Source organism: Dicentrarchus labrax, unplaced genomic scaffold (genome assembly GCF_905237075.1).
Source record: "Dicentrarchus labrax unplaced genomic scaffold, dlabrax2021, whole genome shotgun sequence".
Classification (NCBI taxonomy): domain Eukaryota; kingdom Metazoa; phylum Chordata; class Actinopteri; family Moronidae; genus Dicentrarchus; species Dicentrarchus labrax.
The window spans coordinates 368,696-384,138 of NW_026136763.1; the positions used below are offsets into that span (position 1 = coordinate 368,696).

A 15,443-nucleotide genomic window follows, 5' to 3' on the forward strand; every position below is an offset into this window, starting at 1 on the left:
AAAACCTTGAACATTATCACTAACCCTAACCCTAACAGTGATTATTGATTCAATGAACAGCATCACGTTTCATTTCAGCCAATTATTGATCAGCATGACAGATTTTATTATCATCAGGAAAGAAAAACACATTACAAAAAAAATAATCTGGACAAGAAGTGACTTAATTTAAATTCACAGCATCACACAGTTAATTAACACATAACTATCATCTTAGCAGCTTGTTACCAATTCATTACCAATCAATAACCAGTTAATTATGAAACATGGTTACAGTGTGAGATAACCATAGTTCTCTGAATCGTTCACCATTTTTAACTCTTTACTCATCTGGGAACTTTTTGCTGATGCTGTCATAACCATGGAAACCACACTTCCTGCCGGCAACTCTGCAGCCAAAGGTCAGAGCATCCTGCAAACTTCCACCTACAGACAGAAAAAGTATGTATTTATTTATTTCAGTAAAATAAAGAAAGAACAGGGACAGGTTGATAAGAGTCAGCAGAGACTGAAATAAGACTAAATCTGTTCAATTTGACCTGGAAGTAAAGGGTCATCTGTTTTCTTTCAAAATAAAAGCCATGGCCCTTTTTAACTAGACAGATTTGGTGTTCATATGAATTCAAAACAAAAAAACAAAGATGTTCTCTTTTTTTATCTCACTGCGATTACATTATATGTCCTGGTGGTTTAGAGGTCCAATTAGTAGGATTTAGTGCCATCTAGTGGTAAAATTGCAGATTGAAACTAACTGAACACTGCTGGCGTCTGTATTTGACAAGCTGGGAATGAGAATGGGCTGTGGAGTGTGAAGGAAAAACATGGCCGTTCAACATGGCTGACTCAAAAGAAGAAGACCCACTCCCTCTGTACGTACAAAAAGTGTCATTGTAATGTAACAAAAACACACTGATTCTTATTTTTGGCTGATTATACACTAATGACAACATACCTATGAATATAATATTAAAGTGATGTTACACACTGGAGCTTAAAGGCATCAAACATTAACCTTAATGTCCATTATTTTAAACCAGTTTAGATACCACTGACTCTAGAATGAACACATGAAATACCTCCCTCAAAGGAAGCTGGATTTCAAAAACAATGGTTCTGTCATGACTCCTGCCGTGTGATTGTGTGGTTTTATACCTTAGTGTGAGTGGGGTGTGCTTGTCGGGTTTGTCTGTCTGCTTGCTCCTTTCCCTTCCCCCCTCTCACTCTCTATCTCCACTCACCTGCTGGTCACCCACAATCAAGCACACCTGCCTTCAATCAAGACTGCACCTCACCACTATAAGAAGCCTGGCTGACATTCAGTCCCTGCTGAATTGTTGCACCACACAGAGTTTGTTGTGTGCAGCTTTTGGGTGCCAGCCTGCTTGCCAAATTCTTGTAACGGTTAGGGTTAGGATAAGGGTTCTGCCAGCTCTCCACACCAGTTTACCTCTACCACGATCACCCCTGGATCCCAACCCCAGAATTCAGCCAGCTTCCATATCACCCTTCATCTTGCCAAAGAAATAAAGACTTTGTGTTCACTACTTCCAGTCTCAGTCTGCTTTTGGGTTCAGCCTCAGAATCGGGACAGGTTCAGAGTTCAAGCTTATATTTATTGTGCAACAAGGGTTCACATGATGACAGAATACGAAAGGACAATATCAATAGTAAATCGAACACCTATTGCAAGGAAATGGAAATTCATATCAAGTTCAAAATATGCAATAGTTCAAATGTGCATATGTGTAAGGAATGCAGTAGTTTCACAAAATGATCTGGAAAAGTATTGAACCAGATTATAATACAATAAATTATGAACTAACTACTATGAACTAAGTTAGTATAGCCCTGATCCACTAAACTCTATTCAGAAAATAAGTATTTTAAAAGTTGTTTCATCTTGCAGACAGGCCAACAAAGTGAATTCAGACTTTTCAATCGCCATCATGTTGTCGTTATTTCAGCATTGATTTTGATCTGCTTGACATTAAATGATAAACATATATTTATTATGGGCTCATACTGCTGCAGTGAGTCCTTTCCTCTTTTTTTTTTGTGGCCTTTTTATTGCCTTTATTTGATAGGGACAGCCGAAGATAGGCAGGAAAGGGGGGCAGAGAGAGAGGGGATGACATGCAGCAAAGGGCCGCAGGTCAGATTCGAACCCTGGGCCACTGCAGCAAGGACTCAGCCTCAGTACATGGGTCACCAGCTCTACCGTCTGACCTAACCAGGCGCCCCAGTGAGTCCTTTTCAAACATCAATATATCAAATGTATCTTTATGAATAAATGTATGTTTCAAAAGTAGAGCTGTATATTTCACAACTTCATTCGAATTATGTTTGTATTTATATACTGTTTTAGTCGCATAACTGCTAATAAAGTCAAATTAAACTAATGTCTCACCATTGGACAGTGTGTAGATGACAGCAGCGTTGAAAGTGTCTCCGGCTCCGAGAGTATCAACGACAGTTTCAGGAGGAAAAGCGTCTGAATGAATCAGCAAACCGTCAGGACCCAAAGCATCCGCTCCTTTTTCTGCCCAGGCACATATGAGGACAGCCCTGAGAGAAAGACAGGTCAGAGAGAGAGAGACTCTGTAGGATCAAAAACCACAGGCTCGTAACTGAAAATCACATTCAGAGCAAATCCCAAATTTGCTCTTTGCTAAATCATTAAAACAGACCACAAACAAATAAAACAAAAGCCTTTGATTTAAATTGACTTTTATGGCTCAACTGTTGAGTATCTATGAGAACAAATAATATAATTGTGATAACATAGAAATCCAGGTATTAAGTGAAGCTAAAGGGAGGTTGAGGTCTGAGACTGCCCTGCTCTAGAACATACAAAAAACTATTCCTACCTCGGCCTAAACATCAGCCCCACAGAATACTTCACCAAAGCAGTGAACGACCTGATAGATAATCAAGGAAGGGCTCTTTACAGTATCAAAAGGAACATCATTGTCCCAATTCAAATACTAGACTCCATTATAGAACCTATTTCTGTTTGAAGTTGTGAGGTCAGGGGTCCGTCCGCTCGCTAACCAAGATGCACAAAAACCAAAGTGAGACTCTGCATGCCGAATTCTGAAATCTATCCTCTGGATCCAGTTCAAAACTCAAATAAGGCAAAGCAGAATTAGTACAATACCCAGTAATTATACAAATTTAAAAAGGGAGCATGTTCATTTTATAATCACCTAAAAGAAAGTGATCCTGATACAACAGACCCTAAAGAGAAGCCCTGTTAGCCAGCTGGTCCAGGGACTCAAACACAAACATAGCCCCCAGACAGGAACCACATCATAACAAAACCCAAAGAAAACCATTGGACATACTGAACTGAAAGACTAGAGAGAGAAAGAGAGAGACACTCCACTCACCCCTGTTTAACCCGACTGTAGAGTCCTTTCAGAGCCGCTTCAGCAGTAAGGAAACCGAAGTGACGAGCGACATCTTTACTGACAAACACCTGAAAACACAAGATCAAACACACCGAGTTACACACCCCCACCCACACACACACACACACACACACACACACACACGCGCACGCCACACACACACACACACACACACAAAACCTACCACGTCACCGCGAGGAAACAGCTGATACAGTGGCTCTCTGGTCTTCTCTATCTCCACGGAGATAGTGATTCTCTGTTGCTTTGGCAATGTGTTGTTATACATCACCACCTGCTGGATCATCTTCACCTGTTCTTCAGCATTTCGGCCCTGCAGGAGTTAAACAACATGACCATGATAATATTACTATATTCTGTACAAACTGTAAAGTCTCCTAATAAAGTTTGTAAATTAAAATGTTTCACAGGTTCAATTTAGATGGAGGAAGGGTTAGTTAGTCTAGTTTAGTCTGGTTTAGACTGGTTTTGTTGGATTACTCTGCTTGTCTGGGAGTTGCAGTTTATCTGAGCATTGCTCACCTCCCAGTGGATCCAGTTGAACTGATGGAGGTCAACTTTGGAGAAATCCTCTGCTGTGATGTCAGGAAGGTTCCTGATGGACAGGAAGTGAGGTCAGACTTTATAAATCAACACAGGAAGAAAATCCCGAAACACCTCCAGCATTCGTCCGGCACTCAAGATATAGAAGTCTTTCATGTCTATAGATCATTAAAATACAAAATCTGATTATCTGAATCATTTGTTTAAAATCCAACAGTCACCATCAAACAATAAAATGTTGGGTTTTTTTTTTACAGACTCTAAATGGTCTGTACTTATATAGCGCCTTTCTAGTCTTCCTCACCAGTAAGAGCACTTCACACTACATGCCACATTCACCCATTCACACAGCATCGGGAGCAATTTGGGGTACAGTATCTTCCTCAAGGACACTTTGACATGCAGCCAGAGGAGAAGGGAATCAAACTGGCAACCTTCTGATTAGTAGACGACCTGCTCTACCTCTGAGCCACAGCCGCACCCTGTGAGAGTGAAGAGTTCAAATCCAAACCCATCAACAGAAAATGTGTACAGAAGACACTTAGGGAATTAAACATTACTGAACATGTTTCATCTTATTTCAGCATAAATGTGTTTGTATTAAAAATCCAAGAAATTAAATGAATCAATGATGATGATGATTTACCCATAAACCACTGCAGAGACTCAAGCTGACGAGTTTGTGATGAAGCCCAGTAAACAAACTGATACTGCGTCACTCAGTAAAATTTTGGACTTCTTTTAAATCTGATTTCAGAGTCCACTATAGGGAGGCCCATACTATCAGCCAAGCTTAGCATAGAGTTCGCACAGATAAATGAGGTGTCTAAAGGTAAGCCAGAACGGCATCTGATGAACGGATCAATTTCAGAAACACACAAAGCTGTTACAGTCTCTAAACATACTACCTAATACCATACTAACCCTAACCCTATTCCCTTACCACAACCTAATACCATTCTAACCTTAACCTTGTCTGTCTGTCTGTCTGTCTGTGCGTCTCTCTCTCTCTCACCCACCTAGAGCCGGGGTCTATCCGAGGTTTCTGCCTTTTAAAACTATGTTTTTCTTTGGCCATCGTAGCAAGCTGCTACTATACTATAATATAATATACTATAATATAATATAATACAATACAATATACACCCATGTTGTAGACCTCCACCCAATCTGATTGGTGGATTGATTCAGGTTCAGGACCTCGATGCCTCGCTCTGCAGTGGGTCTTAACATGATCAGGATCAGATTAGTTCAGGATCAGGTGTTCATGCCTCCTTCAAGTTTGTCAAACAGCGTTCATAAAACACTTCAGTAAATTTGATTTATGGGTGGAGTTTACACCAGGAGGGATGGACTTTCAGATTTCCACAATGAGGAAATGAGTGTTGGTTCACAGAACTTTTACTTTCAACTTTAATTGATGAGCAGAAACTCGTTAATGTCCAATTAATCGATATGTAATCAGATTAACCTGAGAAAGTGAGACCTTATCTTCAGTTATCAGAGTATAAACAGCCCTGATGGTTAGCTGCTTCAACAATAGCAACATTAACATTAGCCAAATTAATATTAGCCCCATTAGCATTATCTGCATTAATATTAACCATATTAGCATTAGCCATATTAGCATTGGCTACACTAATCTTAGCCATAATAGTAGCCACATTAACGACTTATTCACAATTACATTAAATTGTATTGTTTTCTATAAACTGAGTTATTCGCTCTAGAACAGCTGCTATCTACCTGTTGTCTTATATTACATCATATTATATTATATTATTTTATATTATAGTTTTAAATGGGGTTTTGAAGGTATATATCTAGATGCTGCTGATGGACTGATTTATACGAGAGATGACCCACTGAGGTAAGAAGGTCTCATCAATAAAGAGGTGTTCAGTGAACGCTGTGTGACGCCCTCCAGTCGTTACGTCATCTTACATGTCAGAGAGAACGACGGTTCGAGAGCCGCTGGACGGACAAACCACACAACACGCACAGGGGGTTTGTCCTTTGCCCTGCCAAACCACTGCTGAGACATCGATCTTACACCGCAAGAAGTCAGCCATGATGAAACTGACAGAGAGAGAGACAGGAAACTGCTTCATGCAACTATGTCCTACAAAATAAAACCACAGACTGAAAACTGTGTTCTCATTGGAGGAACAGGAGGGTCGGAGCTGATCCATGATGAGAACGTTCCTGAAACAGAGAGAGTTAGTGACACACACACCTGTTCACACCTGTTCATATGCAGGATGGTGCGGCTTCCTGTGCTGATGTTGCTGATGACCACAGAGGCTGGAAGGACACACTGAACGTGCTCAGACACCAGAGACACATCGATGTGGAACTTCTGAAAATCTTCCAAAATAAAACTACAGACAGGAAACTGTTTCACTTCTCCTGCGACCTACAAAATAAAACTACAGATGTATCTCTGTTTAAACTTGACCCTTTAACCAGGTTCCTCCTCACTGAGGACATCTCAAATCTCTACATGCTGCTCAGAGGAAAGAGGAGACAAGGAGAGAGGGCACAAGGGAACATTTGAGGGTTTAAAAATAAATAATAAAAAAGGGTAATTTTTGTATAATTTTTCTTAATTTAAAGTATCACAGTTTTCAAAGTAAAGTACTTTTACTCAAGTATAATATTGGAGTACTTTTGAAGAAAGTATTGATGAACCTCATGGAGGCCACTGAAGAAGAAGGTATTGATTAACACATAGATGAATATTGATGAGTACTCACTCGGCTACTGGTCCAGCAGACAGTGAGCCCATGAAGGCGCAGGAGGCCCCGAGCAGGGACAGCACTGTGCAGGAGTTTGAAGCGTTTCCTCCTCGCTGCCAACGCTGCGCCAAACATCTGCAGGGACGCAGAGTGATGACATCACTGCATTGCCCATCAATATCAATGCTTGAGTCAACTTTTCAGGCTGCGTATACATATAAAATTTCTTCTCTGGCAGGTTTATTATGGTAAATGGTAAATGGACCTGTACTTGTATAGCGCCTTTCTAGTCTTCCGACCACTCAAAGCGTTTTTACACCACGTGCCACATTCACCCTTTCACACACATTCACTCAGTGATGGTAAAGTCCATCAAACAGAAACTAACTCATTCATACACATTCACTCACACCGATGCACAGCATCAGGAGCAATTTAGGGTTCAGTATCTTGCTCAAGGATACTTCGACATGTGGCAGCAGCCGGGGATTGAACCGACAACCTTCTGATTAGTGGACGACCTGCTCTGCCTCTGAGCCACAGCCGCCCATTTTATTTAGTATATTATGTTTTCTTTGGAGAATATTAGCTTTAGGACTGCCCCCCTAAGTTTTAATGCAGAAACACAAAAAAGCTAGTTCAGGAGCTGTGCCTTGTCACTGTGTCACATTTTATATTCTTCATTTATCAGAAATTGTAATCAAAATGCGTATATAATGTGATTTTGTTGGTTTGTTCTGTACACCCAACATCTGTTTCCTGTGTCCGTCTTGGGAGAGGGATCCCTCCTCTGGCTCTACCTAACGTTTCAATTGTTTCTTGGTAAAAGAGTTTTTACCTGAATCGAGGCTCTAAGGACAAAGGGTGTTGAATGTTAAACAGGCTCTAAAGAACCCTGAGGCAAAAGGTAATTTGTAAGATTCAGCTGTATAAATACAATTTTAATTGACTTGCCTTGGCACTGACAAGTGATTGTGATGTCTTTCAAGCATGTGATACATAATACATTAAGATATTGCTCCTAATCCTGACCCTGGTGATGAACCTGAAAAGGTTGCTTGAGGCTCTTCTACTTCTGAGAGTGTAGAATGGCTTACACTGAACCCAGTTGTGAACCCAAGTGTCTGGCGATTTGGGTAAACACATCATAGGAGTTTATGAAGAGTCCCTGAAGGCAGCATGTAATGCTCCTGGGACCACAATTTGGGTTGTGAAACAATACAAATAAAAATAGTGTTTATTATAGCTTTTGTATGTCCCCCAACACTGTTCTAGACCCGCAGTTCCACAATCATACATACTGTACCATATAAACTTCAGCTACTACAACAACACATTCATTAGCTTTCATTTAACAGTTTAACATACACATACATATATACTGCACTACCTGTTTAAAAATCATAAATGTCAAAAGGGTCAGTCTGGAACTATTGTCTGATAACAGATTGCTCATTGATAGTTTGGAGGATTACTAACCTGCTATCCAACAACAAACTGTGATATTACATAGATCTTCTGCTAAATGGACACTAAACCTACTTCCACTCTTACATAAAAACAGCCAGGAAACAGTTAAACGGTCCATGTGCTTTTGTCCTCTTAGCTTTAGCCTGTGTGCTAACATGCTGTAGGTGTTAGCTTTAGCCTGTGTGCTAACATGCTGTAGGTGTTAGCTTTAGCCTGTGTGCTAACCTGCTGTCAGTGTCTTCTTCTGGGTATTTGTCAACCACGTTGATGATGTCAAGACACACCAATCCCACACACAGAATCTTCTTCTGTTCCTCCATGTTGATCCAGGACTGACACACACACAGCTGCAGTCTGGACTTTGAAACATAAACGTCTCATTATCTCCCAAGTCAATTCACAACAATAAGATATAGCCCTTCCTGTCTGCAGGGATTATAAAATAAGAGCGTTGCAGACAGAGGCTGCTCATTACTTACTTACTTATAAAGAGTTCGGTCTAGACCTGCTCTATTTGAAAAGTGTCCTGAGATAACTTGTGTTATGAATTGGCGTTGTACAAATAAAATTGAATTGAATTGAATTACTGCCCTGTGAGTTAACACAATATACTACTTCCTGTCCTCGTGTTATGCCTGTACTCTCTCTGAAATCTGAGCTTTTATCAAGTTTAGTCCTTAAAACAGATAAAGTTATTATTGTAGGTGATACACTTTAATATTCATGTGGATGTTTAAAATGACAGCCTTAGTAATGCGTTTATCTCATTAGAGTTAGAGGTTAGGGTTAGGTTAGGAGAGATATATTTTAAATAGCCTATAGAGGGCCCAGTGCACTGGCAACAGGGGTCTTCCTAATGTTAGTACTCCTCACACTCCAAATTATATTAAAATCAATAATTGGTGCAAGTATACTAATCAATAGGGTGCTGTATTAAAAGACAGAAGTAATTGACAGTGATCTCTGCAGGGTACCAGTTGGAGTGCCATACTGCCCCCAGAGGGTGGAGGACCAAATAAGTGCTACAAGGCATGTCTATGTACAGTATGAAAAGGTTTATACATTTATAAATATTGTGCAGGTGGGTGTGGTTTACAGTCAGCTGCAGGAGAGAGACAGGTGTGGGGAAGGCTTGTGAGAGCAGCGCCAGGTGAGTTGATTATCTCAGTTGGTACTCATTGAGTAATCACACTCACCTCTCTTAATGCAGTAGTGTGCTGGACCTGGAAGGCCCGACACCTAACAGAAAGGACAACTGGAACAAACCTGAATGTACTTTTGAAGCGGGCTAAGTGTTGTGGTAATAGTGTGTGCGGCTGACAAATAAATAAAGTGGTCTTGATTATTTACCTGTGTTGTGGGATTGTGTGCTGAAAGAGCCCATGGTAGTAGCGATACTTGCTATATATATATATATATATATATATATACACACCCCACACACACACACACACACACACACACACACACACACACACACTGCGATGGGGGGGTAGTTTCATGTAATTATAGACATGCACAATAAATATATTCATATACAAGAGGAGCGGGTTAGGGTTGGGGTAGGGTTAGGTTCGAAATGAGTGCGGTTAGAAGCCCAACTAAGGTTCTGGTGCACTGGCCTGGGGGCGTGCGGTCCGTCGTGCAGACGGAAATACTTTAAGTTATATTTTAAATTAAATTAATTTGAAAAAGGAAATGAATAGAAATGAAATTAGTGAAAACACAGGAGGCAAACATCAACGAAATAAATTGTGGTAAAATTATAACGTGATGCAAACCGTGTTAAATCCAAATTATGTTAACACTGTCACAGGTGCAGCTCAGGAAATATGCATATGGGAATGAGAGTCAAAACACATAAAGTTGGTTATTGCAAGTTATTAGTGTAAGAAAGTCATACATGCATATGGGACAGATTATGAAAAGAGCAAACACAGACAAGAAATGGAGATTGTGACATTCATAATTTTTTATTGTATTATTTAAATAAACAAAAAGTTGAATTGTTGGGTTGTGTCACTCTGAATTATTTCTGGTCTGATGTTCTGGTCCGGAGATGGTAATAACGGGCCGAGTTCCCCTCACTATCTGTCCTGCATACAGGTTCAGGTGAGCCATGAGGTGAGGAGATTGGTTATTAAAATAAGTAGGGGTTATGATGATACAACACATCAAGCTCGGCCTTCCCAGTGTGATTTGAGTTAAGTGTAAAATTTAAGGTTATACTGATGTATGGTGCCGATAGGAGTTATTTGTAAAGTTATAATGACATGTTGATGAACTATGATGTAATGTGTTGTAAATTATCTTATGTATGATGTACTGTGATTAAACTATGTGTCATGTAGGTCGGTGATGATGTTGTCTAACTCCTCTAGCCAGTGGGAGAAGATCCCACTGGCTGTCTCTGTGGTCCACTGTATGTTATCTGCTTGTGTTATAAAAAACTGGTCCGGGAATACTGAAAAATGTGTGTAATGTTTGATTATGTAATCGTTAATTATTGCCAAGTTATGTTGTTCTTCTGCTGGTAAGAGTGGTGAGTGATTAATGATAGGAATGATTATTAAGGCGTTAGGGAAGGCCGAGCGAGCTTTATTAGCTACAGTTCTGAGTTGCTTGATGGAAGTGCTATAGGGGTCCTGAGCCCTGTTGTTTAGGCCCACCGAGAGGATCAGCACTTTTGTGTTGTTGGTTTTTGTTTTTTCCATGATTTTCCAGAAGTGGTAGAAGGAGGCTCCTGGGTAGCTGTCAGCCTGGACAAAAGGGTGGTTAAATTTGGGGATTCACTCCATTAACTTTCACTGTTATGCAGATGATACGCAGTTATATCTATCAATCAAATCCAATGAAATTAATCAATTATCTAAATTACAAACATGTCTTACGGACATAAAATCCTGGATGACCTGCAATTTTCTGATGTTAAACTCAGAAAAAAACGAAATTCTTGTTCTTGGCCCCAAAAACCTTTCATTGTCTCATTGTCTAAAGATATAGTCACTCTAGATGGCATTAACTTGGCCTCTAGCACCACTGTCAGGAATCTTGGAGTTATCTTTGATCAGGATTTGTCATTTAACTCCCACATAAAGCAGACCTCTAGGACCGCCTTCATTCATTTACGTAATATTAGAAAAATTAGACACATCCTATCACAGACAGATGCAGAAAAACTAATCCATGCATTTGTTACTTCAAGGCTGGATTACTGCAACTCTTTATTATCAGGTTGCCCCAATAAGTCCATTAAAACGCTCCAATTAATTCAGAACGCTGCAGCACGAGTACTGACAGGAACTAGAAAAAGAGATCACATCTCTCCTGTACTAGCTTCTCTGCATTGGCTCCCTGTAAAATGTAGAATTGAATTTAAAATCCTCCTCCTCACCTATAAAGCTCTTCATGGTCAGGCCCCTTCATATCTTAAAGAGCTCATAGTACCCTATTACCCCTCTAGAACACCACACTAGTTCTCTGAATGCTGGGCTATTTGTGGTTCCTATAGTCTCTAAAAGTAGAACAGGAGCCAGAGCCTTCAGTTACCAAGCTCCTCTCCTGTGGAACCAGCTTCCAGTTGTGGTTCGGGAGGCAGACACCCTCACCACGTTCAAGAGTAGGCTTAAGACATTCCTCTTTGATAAAGCTTATAGTTAGGGCTGGATCAGGTGAGTCCTGAACCATCCCTTAGTTATGCTGCTATAGGCCTAGACTATCGGGGGATTTCCCATGGTGCACTTAGCTCCTCCCTTCCTCTCTCTTTCTGCACTCATTCATGTCCCATTAATGCATGTTACTAACTCCACTTCTTCCCCGGAGTTCTTGTGCTTTCTCGTCTCGCAGGTTCTCATGGATCCTGGTGGAGCCTCCTGCCATGGTCCTGCTTGACTGCCATTGCCAATACTGTTGTTCTCTCTCTCTGCCTCTCTCTCTCTCTCGCTCTCTCTCTCTCTGCCTCTCTCTCTCTCTCTCTCTCTCTCTCTCTCTCTCTCTCTCTCTCTCTCTCTCTCTCTCACCCCAACTGGTCGAGACAGACGACCACCCACCTAGAGCCGGAGGATCTGTCCTAGGTTTCTGCCTTTTAACAGGCAGTTTTTCCTTGCCCTTGTCGCCAAGTGCTTGCTCATGGTGGTACTGTTGGGTCTCTGTAATTAATGTTAGAGTTCAGTCTAGACCTGCTCTATTTGAAAAGTGTCCTGAGATAACTTCTGTTATGAATGGGCGCTATACAAATAAAATTGAATTGAATTGAATTGTGGATATTTGAATCCCCCAGTATGGCGATTGGTTTGTTAATTTTGAACTCCCAATCTCGCAGCTTGCGGTTATCTCTGGCCTGATGGTAGGTGGGGTCAGAGGTTGTGTCTGTGCACGCACCCGCGCCCCAGGGGGGAGAGCCCCTCGGCTCGGCGCATCTCCCCGGCAGGTGTGGTTTAAGAATAGGTGAGGAAAGATCAGAGTTGGAAAGCTGGTCTGTCATGTTGACTTTTTGACCTAGGTTACTCATCATTAAATTTTTCCTCTCAGATTCTGTGTTGAACCGGGGAGCTGCCTCCGCCGCAGCGGGTGCCCTCTCCCCACTCTGATGTTCTATGGGCGCGGGCACCAAGAGATGGAAAGCGCCGTTTATGGCTGACCCCAGGCCAGAGTCTGCATGAAGGCAGGTGGATGTTATTATGCCGCTGCGGGACTGGGAGCCCTGTATGTCGTTATTGTTTTTTGGAGAGATTATGTTTGTTTCTCCAGGCTGACAGCAGTCCTCAGGAGCCATAGCATTCACCGTCCTCTGGGGGCAGCGCATGTGGGGGGAAGTGGGAGGTGAGTGGTGATCTGTGGCTGGGATGTTGTCCAAAGGCTGTGGAGGAAAATGGTTATGCTGGGGAAGAGAGGGGTCAGAGTTGGACAGGTGAGGAGAGAGAAAAGAAAAATCCTCATCTGAATCACTGCAGTGAGAGGGGGAGGAGGTGCTGGAAAAAGTTCTGGAGGTGAAGAGCAGTTCGTGTGCAAAAGTGAATGTATGTGGACTGATTTTATTACCAAAGCGTCTGTGTGCCCATTGTGTGGCTACTGTGAACGCTAATTAGTTACCGGGGGTGTTTGTGAGCTGTGTTATTGTATTTTTGTAATGTGCTAATAAAATGTGCATGTTTTGCCACATCCAGGTGAGAGTGTTTTCTTTAAATGTATTTGTTGTGTCTTGTGAAGGAGAAGATGGTTTAATAAAGCCGGCCAGTTGGAGTGTTTTGCGTAACATTCCTGTTGGAATTTCGCCCTCCTCAATGGCCTGCTCTATGTTGCTATGGTGATGTAGTGCTTGTATAAGTTTCAAATGATGTTTGGCTGTAAATCGGGTGGATGTATCTAGTGCCTGTTTAATTGGTGTGTGTGTGTTCGTATGTGCGGTGTTGTGTGTTCTGTGTGTGCTGCTGTCTCCGCTTTCCAGTCCGTTCTGTGTGGGAAGAAAAAGAAAAAGAGAGAGAAGGAGGGGTCCTGTGAGTTGCAGCCGCAGGTCCGCCTGCTCCCCCCCGGTCCCGCTCGTGTCGGGGTTCGCTGCCCTCCGCCCTGTAAGCACCCGTGTGTGTGTGACCCACTTGCGTACGTCTCGCTGCATGCGGTTGCTGCGTTCTCTGCGCCATGTCGTCTTGTGTTTCCGGGTTTCCTGCGGAGTAGAGGAAAAAGTCCTTTTTCTTTTTTCCAGCAGAGGAGAAAGCCGACAGTTGCGGGAGAGGAGGGTGAAGCGCTCAGGTAGGCAGAAGTGTTCACACCGGGTTAGGGTTAGGATAGAGAAAGTGCAGCGGTGTCGAGGCTCCATGCACGGGCCATCCTGCTCCAGATCAGGAAAGCTCTTTATTTGGAGTTGAGGCCTTTGGGGTGTAATGTTTCTAATTTCCTAATCCAAGTCCTCTCGGCTCGGGTTCTCTGTGTGGCATTCCAGCTAGGGTCCATCTGGATGATCGTGGCCCGGACAGACGACCATCCATGGGCCAGAAAATGGCTGACCAGAGGTGTGTGGGTTTCCCTCCGTCTCTGGATATTGTACCTGTGTTGGGTGAATCGCTGTAAAAGCGTGTTTTTGGTCTCCCCAACACACTGCAAGCCACAAGAGAGACATGAGATGAGGTAAACGCAGTTTTTGGAGTGGGGATTACCACATGCCATGGTCTTATAGACCGTTTTATTAGAGTGGCTGCGTATCCACCTGGCATGTTTAAAAAATTGGCCGTGGCCCCTGGGTGCAGAGGTCGTTAGGGGCTTCATTTTGTCCGAGACCAGGTAATCCTGGAGGTTCTTGTTCTTTCTAAAGGCCGCTATAAACCTGTGGTTATTCAGGTGTCCTGGCCTAAGGACTTTTTGGTCAAAATTGTGTTTAATTTTCCTACACAGGGTGACCGCTGGCCTGGAATAGGTGGTCACAAAGGGGAGAACCTCCGCCGTGTCTAATGGCCTTGTCTCCAGGAAGGTGCTGAAGGCCTTACGCCGGAAGGAGCGTGAATACCCCCTGGTGGCCAGAGCTCTGAAGAGCGTCTTTGTAGCCGCCATGAAATCACTCTTGTGAGTGCAGATTCTGTGGAACCGAAGTAATTGGGATTTCAGTAGGCCCCTGTATGTGTGTTTTGGGTGGTGACTGTTTTTAAAGAGCAGAGCATGGGTGTCTGTTTCCTTGAAGAAAACTTTGATATCTAATTTGTTTGTCTGTTTGAAGTTTGTTCCTTTATAGGTGGTGGTGTCCAAGAAGTCGACTGACGTGGTGCTGGTGGTGGACTTCAGTGTGATGGATGGGTTGTGGTTATTCAAGGTAAGTACAAATTGGTCAAATTCTTCCATGGAGTGGGACCAGATCCCCCAGATATCATCCAGATATCTATAATAATGCAGTGGTTTTTTGTTGCAGGTTGCCAGGGCGGAGGTCTCCCATTCAGCCATGAAAATGTTGGCATACGCCGGTGCAAATTTCTTGCCCATAGCAGTGCCTTTTATTTGTAAATAAAATTTGTTGTCAAATTCAAAATCATTCCTCCTCAGGTTAATGGCAAGGAGTTGTAATAATTCCTTATCAGGTCTTTTTTTATCTGGAAATTTTGTGGATATATTCTTTATGGCCTGAATGCCTTCATCAATGTCAATATTAGTGTATAAGCTGTCGACGTCCATGGTGAACAGGATGGAGTCGGGGGGGATCTGGAGTTGTTTGACTGTATTAACAAAATGGTAGGTGTCCTTGAGATAGCCCAAATGTTTAGGGTTAGGGTTAGGGTTAATT

General features: G+C 42.3%; 1 protein-coding gene across 8 annotated transcripts; it reads right to left on the reverse strand.

Moving 5' to 3' along the window:
* Positions 1 to 67: 67 nt before the first annotated feature.
* Positions 68 to 8,760, reverse strand: khk (ketohexokinase). 8 transcript variants are annotated; one of them, XM_051393846.1, is made up of 10 exons: positions 8,663 to 8,760; positions 8,405 to 8,538; positions 6,728 to 6,844; positions 6,218 to 6,352; positions 5,916 to 6,050; positions 3,951 to 4,023; positions 3,595 to 3,741; positions 3,390 to 3,478; positions 2,408 to 2,565; positions 68 to 426 (listed from the first exon to the last, which is right to left on the reverse strand). In XM_051393846.1, exons 2-10 carry the CDS (start codon positions 8,497 to 8,499, stop codon positions 323 to 325), a joined length of 1,053 nt encoding a protein of 350 aa, XP_051249806.1. In that variant the 5' UTR covers positions 8,500 to 8,538; positions 8,663 to 8,760; the 3' UTR covers positions 68 to 322. The 8 variants fall into 8 exon arrangements, with proteins under 8 accessions (XP_051249806.1, XP_051249804.1, XP_051249807.1 ...); XM_051393844.1 differs by lacking the exon at positions 8,663 to 8,760 and having other exon boundaries at positions 8,405 to 8,597; XM_051393847.1 differs by lacking the exon at positions 8,663 to 8,760 and having other exon boundaries at positions 6,218 to 6,387; positions 8,405 to 8,557.
* Between the last annotated feature and the right edge of the window lie 6,683 nt (positions 8,761 to 15,443).

Bases quoted from the DNA above. Each gene is read 5' to 3' on its own strand.
- khk (XM_051393846.1), bottom strand. From the start codon at position 8,499: ATGGAGGAACAGAAGAAGATTCTGTGTGTGGGATTGGTGTGTCTTGAC. The intron at 3,742-3,950 runs GTGAGCAATGCT...TAACTCCTGCAG, and splicing joins TCAACTGGATCCACTGGGAG to GGCCGAAATGCTGAAGAACA. The intron at 3,479-3,594 runs GTAGGTTTTGTG...TTGTGTTTTCAG, and splicing joins TGTTTCCTCGCGGTGACGTG to GTGTTTGTCAGTAAAGATGT.